General features: G+C 32.1%; 1 protein-coding gene across 3 annotated transcripts in view; it reads right to left on the bottom strand.

The window, feature by feature from the left end:
• LOC148610404 (RUN domain-containing protein 1-like) overlaps positions 1-9,107 on the bottom strand; it is a 34,652-nt gene that overhangs the window by 6,020 nt on the left and 19,525 nt on the right. For all 3 annotated transcript variants that reach the window (XM_088543035.1, XM_088543036.1, XM_088543034.1), the window contains exons 8-16: positions 8,750-8,840; positions 6,550-6,608; positions 5,893-5,970; positions 4,914-5,050; positions 4,438-4,549; positions 2,967-3,059; positions 1,961-2,071; positions 1,558-1,748; positions 528-622 (exon numbers count right to left, since the gene is read on the bottom strand). In XM_088543035.1, the coding sequence (XP_088399161.1) occupies positions 528-622; positions 1,558-1,748; positions 1,961-2,071; positions 2,967-3,059; positions 4,438-4,549; positions 4,914-5,050; positions 5,893-5,970; positions 6,550-6,608; positions 8,750-8,840 (967 nt within the window). The remainder of the gene's footprint in view (positions 1-527; positions 623-1,557; positions 1,749-1,960; positions 2,072-2,966; positions 3,060-4,437; positions 4,550-4,913; positions 5,051-5,892; positions 5,971-6,549; positions 6,609-8,749; positions 8,841-9,107) is intronic.

The raw sequence follows: 9,107 nt of genomic DNA, 5'->3' as shown, positions 1-9,107 counted from the left end.
AATTTCCTTTTACATGTCTGAAGTGTACAAGGTATCAGGTGTCCACATATTCTACAAATGAAGCCACAATCAATTACTACTCCCGTAAGTAAGATCCTTTTGAATTGTAAAAAATTATTACCAGAGAATTCTTCCTCTAACTCAGTTTAATGTATCTGACCTATTCAGTGATTGCTAAAACTGTCAAATCCCCCAAAAATACTTCATTTTCAAAAGTACTGATCTGTAAAATTTTCTGAGAAATGGTATAAAAAAATCCATGTCCAACCATCCATTGTTTTCCAAGAGAAACCATTATTGTAATTTTTTGGGGTGCAATAATTTCCACTATTTTCCCAATGAACAAATAAGTGTGAATAATAGTACCTGTGAAATTGATCTTTAACTTTGCGATTAACTTGAAATTGATCTTTAACTTCGTAATTTTCAAAACTGTAAAAATCAATACCTGCAAATATATTCATTTGACAGGATCTGTGAATGAAACGGAATATGCTAACATTACGCGATATATACACAGTACTGACCTGTCCTTGCAATATAACTCCAGTCTTGATAATAGTTATCTACCAAACTTTGTGTACGGAATAATAACCTCAGCCATGTAGGTAATTTCTTCTCGCTGAAAATATTCAAGGTTTAGTTATGCAATTAGTTCTAAAATTAAATAATAATTAAGTAAAAAGTGGACGCATTTAAAAAAATCAAAATAAACTAAATACAAAAACAAAGCATGCTAAAAAAAAGGGAGGCCCAATTTTGTCTGCCTTACAGCCTTGGTCAGGGGCAAATAGCATTGGACAATAGGATAGAACAATTTTACAAGTACATATCTTACTGAAAATCTATGTAAAGCTACCAGTGTCCCCTGTAGAGATTGGACAATTCAAGATACTCACTTCAGTAGCACGTGTACATGTACTACCACTACAATTTATGCTTACATGCATGTGTCAATAAACTTCAAATTAAACTAGAATCCCTGTTTATCACAAAGGCCCCGCCTCATTTGTTAGTAGCAATTTTTTTTTTTTTAGTAAATCAAATGTGTCTGTAAGACACTAATGACCTCCCCATTCCCTAGATTTGCCAAATTAGGAACATGTTCATTTTTGTATGAAGACATGGTTTGCAGATTCAGAAATCCCTCCAAGCTTGTGTTACTCATGGCCTGGCAGTGTGTGTTATATTATACTGAATATGAAAGTGTAATATATCGTGACGTTGAGGGTGATATATCGTAATGTCAAGGATGATATATCCTAGCGAGGGTGATATATTGTGACGTCGAGGATGATACATCCTACAAGAGGGTGATATATATATATTGTGTGATATATTGCTGCCGTCGGGGTGATATATCAATCCACCAATTACTGTTCAGTTGGGGAGGGGGGGGAGTAAGGATGTGCAGGGAATAGACTAAAATAACCCATCACCCATTACCCAATCAGAATTCAAGATTTTTGTATGAAGTATAATATATTGACATATTTAACATATTCTTCCTTTTCATTTTACCATATCATTTAGCTTCTTTTTATAACTAAAACTTACTTTAATGCCAATGAAATGAATGCTTTAAAATGTGAGTCTTCTGAGCGTTTGAGTGGAGTATGAGATGAAATAACAGTATCAATTGCACCAAGTAATGTCTGTTTGGCAGTGATGGCTTTTCCTCCAACAATGTCAAGATGAAATGACTGAGATAACTTCCTCGCTGGAGATTCATTGTATTCTTTTCCATGCTGCAATTAAATGGAATGTGCTTTTTAAGAGAGATTCACAATTTAAGAAATTTTTATATTTGTCCACATTTAAAGTCTGCTTTCCATAGTTTCAGAAATTCAAATTTTCTACTTGCCAAAGGGGAAGTTAACTATGATATATAACTTTCCTACAACAACTGCACTTCCATGACAAGAAAAACAAATAATCCTAAAACAATGTTATGACCCACCTTCATTTCGTAGAACTTGATCAACAAATCCCAGGCATGCATCTGTTTAGTGATCTGTGCTGATCGTGATGGGAAACAACCAAATGGTACCAGGCTACTACTCTGGCCAACCTATAAATAGAGAGTGGTTCTGTAAGGCCAAAAAATATATATGTGTTTACTATTACACCTTTTGCCAACCTATAAATAGAGAGTGGTTCTGTAAGGCCAAATAAATAAATATTTGTTTACTATTACATCTTTGGCCAACCTAAAAATAGACAGTGGTTCTGTAAGGCCAAACAAAAAAATGTGTTTACTATTAAGACTTTGGCCAACCTATAAATAGACAGTGGTTCTGTAAGGCAAAAAAAAATAAATATGTGTTAACTATTACACATTTGCCAACCTATGAATAGACAGTAGTTCTGTAAGGCCAAAAAAATAAATATGTGTTTTACACCTTTGACAGGTACATGTAGTTAGAGATTTTGTTCACTCTGCATGTATTTTTTTTATACTAGTTGACATTCTGACTTTAATAGTACTTATTGAAAAATGCCAAAAAAACACTTTAAGCTCCATTATTTTTAGCTGGAAAAATAGGGTGTGTGGTGCACATTTTTTTTTTTATTTGACCTAAGGTCATTCAATCAGACATGATTTTACTAGGCTGAAAAAGAAAGAAAATCTGCAATCAAAAGAGTCGAATACACTATAAAAAGCAGGAGTAAAAAAAAGCCACAGCAGAAGTCTGTTTCAAAACTGACAAAATCCCGTCTATTCAATTGTCTGGCAGTTTTATTTGGAATTGATTGATACTTATTATTCAAAATGAAGAGTTTAGCCAAAAATTGTCAGAACATCATTTGTTGACGTACAATCTATACCCTGAAATCCAAGACTGAAAATCTATATTAAAACATTAAAATAAATTTATGAAGCGTATTTGATCAAAGTATTTTAAAATGAATTTTATAAAATAAATAAATAAATAAAAATAAATGTATATAAATCCGCAACTAACCTCCATGAGTCCATGTTCCATCAGATCTCTGATTGCCATAGCTAGTTCTTTTCTGACAGTCTGTGTCAGATGAGCACTGCTCTGCTCCTGACTCTGTAAACAATATAAATATCATTAAAGTTTTTACCAAATAAATAATTTACATTACATACTCATTATATTTACAGGAATCTGCAATATGTATCAAAGGCATGACTTCTCAGTCAGTTACAAATAAAAACAATTTCATAAGAAATAATCCAACACCATAACTGTGTATCCATTCAATTTCCTTGTTGTTACATTGCTAGTGCTTTAGTTTTTTGTGAGATGTCTTGTGCTAGTGCTTTAGTTTTTTTTTTGAGAGATGTCTTGTGCTAGTGCTTTAGTTTTTTTTTTGAGAGATGTCTTGTGCTAGTGCTTTAGTTTTTTTTAGATGTCTTGTGCTAGTGCTTTAGTTTTAGTGAGCTGAATTGTGCTAGTGCTTTAGTTTTTTGTGAGATGTCTTGTGCTAGTGCTTTAGTTTTTTTTGAGAAATGTCTTGTGCTAGTGCTTTAGTTTTTTGTGAGATGTCTTGTGCTAGTGCTTTAGTTTTAGTGAGATGTCTTGTGCTAGTGCTTTAGTTTTTGTTGTGAGATGTCTTGTGCTAGTGCTTTAGTTTTTTGTGAGATGTCTTGTGCTAGTGCTTTAGTTTTTTGTGAGATGTCTTGTGCTAGTGCTTCAGTTTTAGTGAGATGTCTTGTGCTAGTGCTTTAGTTTTTTCGTGAGATGTCTTGTGCTAGTGCTTTAGTTTTAGTGAGATGTCTAGTGCTAGTGCTTTAGTTTTAGTGAGATGTCTTGTGCTAGTGCTTATTTTTTTTGGAGATGTCTTGTGCTAGTGCTTTAGTTTTAGTGAGATGTTTTGTGCTAGTGTTTTAGTTTCAGTGAGATGTCTTCTTTTCTTATTTTCAGTTTTTATATTTTATTTCATTTTATTCTATTTGCAACATTGTGTTTGCAGATTGTTTCTGTTCCCTGTTTGATTGTTAAGGTCATGAAAATGGATTTTTATGTATCTAAATTGTCCTATTATAATGTTTCTAGGATTTTTTTTCAATAACCTTTTAAACGAAATATAGATTTATATAACTTAGATAATAATGACTGCGATGAAGTTCACATATAAACAGCATAAAAGTTACTGAATTTCTTGTGAATACATCACATGTAACTGATTTCTGTGTTTTTTTCAGTCAAAGACAAAGAAGTCTAATGTTGTCTATCACCATCTACATATACATAAATTATTGTATTCCAAAATTAAAAATTCTGTGAAGGTTTCCTTAAAATTTCATTCAGTGGTAAAGTAGTAGCAATGGATAAAAGATGGGTACCACTCAATGTAAAAGAAGGAAGAAAGTATGGATATTAGGACTGACACCCCTATCACTATATCCCCCTCTAAGTGTGGATAAATATAAAGGGATAAATGTTTAAATGTTAGAGGACATACCTCCTCACAGTCGCTACCATATTCGCTGTATTTATCATCTCTAGGTGCCTCCTCCTCATTAGCAGCTTCCAGTACTTTGTTGATGGCGACCTCCAACCTTGCTCGCAGATCCCTTCAACAGAAGCAGAGTTTTGTTAATTCTTCAAGACTTCAGTTCTGCCTTGATTGTAAATTCAAAATTCAAATGCAGCCAATGCTTTTATTCACTCACCCTTTGCCCAAGACTCAGAGAAACTGAGTGGAATTTGTTAACTTCTGTTAATTTGTGTGATTGTAGATGAAATTGTCCCTGACAGTATGGTTCCCAAAAGTGAAAGTAAGCTTTACGATTTTCATATCACCTCAACTACATATTTATGCCATATTAAGGCTTGCAAATGTTCTTTTCCTGTGTAGAATACACATTTGACAAGTTTAATACCGACCCCCAATGACTGCCTTGTGTAAAAAACACATTTGATAAGTTTAATACACACCCCCAATGATTGCCTTTAGTTGTTTTTTTTAGTAAATTTCTCTGAAAGTCTCGGCCACCACATCCAAACTGGCTTATTAAGAATACTTGTAATAATTCTACTGTCTTCCTTATGAATGCTTTAGTTTCCTTCACATTCTACAAAAAATAAATAAATAAATAAATAAATAAACAAAAAATACACTTGTGCTTTATTTTTCTTATATTTTAGCTGAGGAGAATCTAATGGACTGATTCAGAACTGTTCGGTATACAAATTTGTTCACAAGCCTGATTTTAGCATGCAATAACTAATTATCTTAAGATATTAAGATTATTTAATTGACCTGGATTGTGAAATGTAAAATGTGGACAATGGATCTAAAGTTCAACTTTCACCTATATCATCTTTTAAAATACATTTTTTTTTAAATTGGAGTGTGATCTCTTTACAGGGAAAACAGAACACCCTTCCAAGAAAGAGATTCACATGTGTACATTTCAGTTAAAAGAAAAACATTGAAATAAAGGTCACTACAGCCTTAGGGTGTTTCTAGAAAATAAGAGGACACTTACCCTACCAGTGCACCTGGTTCATGCTCCAAGTTTTTAGTGGAGTTCCAGTTGCTCATTTACTTACTTGGTACATATTATTTTAGTTATTTTATGTTCTTTTTTGTGCATGTCTGTTTTCCAATTATGGTCTTCATCTATATATTTTTTCCTGCTAGAATCTTGGTTCCCTTGATTAATCTTTAATGAACAGAACTGAAACTTCATTTAGGTAAAGTATAGCTCCTGCACTACAACTTTTGTTCTCTAATTTTTAAATGATTTTCACACCTCCTGACCAGTGTAAGAAAAATATTTCTGATCTCTAGAGGATTCAAGTTTTCAGGCCCTGATTGGCCGAAATAGAACAGGGTGATTGTTAGTCCTGAGAAATTTCTGTAATCAACTCACTATTGTTGCTATATTTCAACCATTTAAATAATACTAACCTTTTTACTGTGTTTATGAGCAGCTCTATCTCGAACAGTACAGTTATTAGAAATGTTATCAGCTGAGTCTGATGGAAACTGAAAAGACATTATGACACACCTTTAAGGCTAAGAAAAAAGTGGCTATGCACAATGTAAAAATCTCCACTATATGTTTCGAGATCAACAATAGAGGTCTTAAAAAAACCCATTACCCCTATTGACTTTCATGTAAAATTAAGGAGGTAGACCTAGGGTAAGGGACACAACTCATGAAGTCAGTGATATGTTTGTATCACATTCAATTTCACTAAAGTCTATCAAGCTTTCATTTGAAACAGAATGAAATCAGACCAAGTTACTTTGATGCTTACATGAGATTGATGTAAAATGCTGAATGCAAATGTTCCAATGATTTGTATGAGATGGTGTATGATTCAAAAACAAATCCTTCAACTACTTCTGATATACTACTGGAAAAAATACACCGATGCATTACAGTAGAAGGACAACACCGAGACATTAAAATCTAGCACATGACCAAAATGGAAAAATGGGAAAACAGGAAATCAGGAAAACGGGAAAACAGGAAACAGAGAAATCTATATTCATATTGTACTGAATAAAATACAATTACAGATAAAACTTAAGATTAGGAAAAGAAAACAATATCCTTACCTTGTGAACCGTACAAGTACATCTTTCTTTGCCTAATGGACCAGGACTAGTTGCCTCCCCTGAAATTTTTCTTTTGTTATTGTAAATCACAATTTTTTAAAATAAGAGAGAAAAAGAATAATGCATTCTGAAAAACAGTGTATAACTTCTTTTTCTCTTTCTGTGGGGTTATTATAAGATATTTATTAGTTAAAGCTACACTGGTATTGATACTGTGACTTCAATGAATAATAGAATAATTACTTGGAAAGCGTGAATAACCAAAATATATTCACGAGTGCCGAAGAATGCCTAGAATAATGGGTGTGCGGAACTCATGTATTCATGCTTGTCAACGTCACAGAGAAATTATATTTTCCTTTTGTTTTCTAGCCAATATCTCCACCAAATGTGAGATTTATAATGTCACAATATAAATTTATAATGTTTCTATGATTTCAAAAGGTTATTTGGAGCAAAATGATGTGTGAATTCACGTACTGTAAACCAGGAACTTTTTGCGCAGTCTTTTTTGTGGTTTCTGCCATATATATGTATTCACAAAGTTTTGAGTTGGCTATCATTCCAAAAATTATATTATAATGTCCCTCTTAGAAAATATTTCACGACATTTAAATTTTCCCCTTACGGGTCTTACTGTGATAAATAGCGAAAATAAAACTGCCCGGAAAAATTCCTGATTTACAGTATTTCGAACTACTGATACCACAAAAATATTTTCTATTCCATCAAAAACTTCCAAAAAACATTCTTTTCACCAGATACCAACCAACATTAAGCAAAAAATGTATTTCTAAATCAATTCTAAGCATTATTTTAAAGGTTAGAGAGATTAAAAAGCTTCTAAAAAGAAAATACCCAGATACATGTAGTTACACATTTGCATACAGATATCTATAAAGCATCTAAAACCAGGTCAAAATGAAGATTAAAGCCAGTAAAAGTTTGAAAGATAGTCATTCAGTAGAATGTTAGTTTGATTCAAAGCACCTCAGATGTTAATGCTTAATTTGTTGAATCTAGTACCCAGCATTTTTTAGAGAAATGAAGAGATTAATAAAGCCTTCAGAAAGAGAGAGAGAAAGTGCCAATCCTTGGAATGGTTTTAGTTGACACCCAGTGCACAAAATACCTTTAGTTCATATTTACATGTATTAAAATTAACTAATGATTTAACATAGTAAAAAAAAATTGTTCAATACATGACAAAAATAAGCTTCGATTTTGAGTTACGTTTTTATAATTTTATGGAATGAAATAAAAACATAGTTAGATGATGTAAATGTATTAATTTTCGCAATGGACTGAAAAGCATGAAAAACAGTATCTGTGAAATTTATTTTTAACACTATATACATATCTGTTTATTAATCTGCAAAAATTGATACCAGCAAATATGTTCACTGTACAGCATTTGCAAAAATTAGCAACCCAGAAAATAAATACATTTACAATATCCTGTAATTTAGTTTTTTATTTCACTCCATGAAATTATCAGCGTTGGATATTCTAAATTGCAACAATCATTGAATATAAATGTAATTTATGTTATTTACTTTTTTTTTTATAGCAGTGCTTAACCTCTGAACATGGTAAGCAATCATACATTTTTTTATTTAATGAAAGCAACAAATATCTTAGCTGTAGAATTTTTGCTATGTTTCTTTCTTAAAATTGGATCTAACTGTAAAGATAAAAGAACCATTTCATGGGTACACCTGTTTTTAGATATCAAATAATTGCAGTTTTGAACTTGAAACACAAAATATCATAGCAAGCCTGATAAGACAAGCTGGGACATTCTGTCAAGATGTGCAAAACTTAAGTTACTGTTTATAAGCAACATCCCAGTCAAGTTGACAAAAGGATAAGATTGGAAATTACCGGTACCATTAATTTATAGCATCAAAGCAGTTGCCTGAAGTATAAAAATATGAGGCAGATGAAAAAAGGATAACTGCTAAAGCTACAGAAAAAAAGCTAGTAATCAGGCCTGGGTTTCATAAAAAAATCTCAAATTGAAATTTTCCTCAAAACTTTAGTTTTTGCTCAAATTTTTAATTTCATGTAATTTGATTGGTCAAAATTTGAGTTGAGGAAGTATTTGAAGAAAATCTCAGTACAACATTCTTTAAGCAACCTAGCCAAGAAGAGAATATTCCAAGGATTGACACGTAAGAATTTTGACCTAGTCCATCACCTTGAAGGAATGAGATAAATCTCTCTAAGTCTGTTATTTGGGTAGAAAGCTGCTGAATCAATTTCTCTTTGACCTTGCCTGGATTGACTATCTGTAATTGGAAAACAACATCATATGTCGATATAAATCTGTTCAAACATAGTTTTACATGTGTAGACAATACTTTAAAATTCTTTGTGTTATGATATTTGATATTTTTTATACTACCAGAAGAGTAGTTTTGAAGACTTTTGGCAATCTGTCATGCACTATAAATTATTCATAAGTCATTATTTCACAGTTATATCTTGACCTATGACCTATTTAATACAGTAAATTATGTCTTGACCAATGACCTATTTAACACAGTCAGTTACGT

This window comes from Perna viridis, chromosome 8, assembly GCF_037379345.1.
Source record: "Perna viridis isolate PV_CMFRI_1.1 ecotype Kerala chromosome 8, ASM3737934v1, whole genome shotgun sequence".
In the NCBI taxonomy this organism is placed as follows: Eukaryota; Metazoa; Mollusca; class Bivalvia; order Mytilida; family Mytilidae; genus Perna; species Perna viridis.
This window is presented reverse-complemented; position numbering and strand designations above follow the sequence as displayed.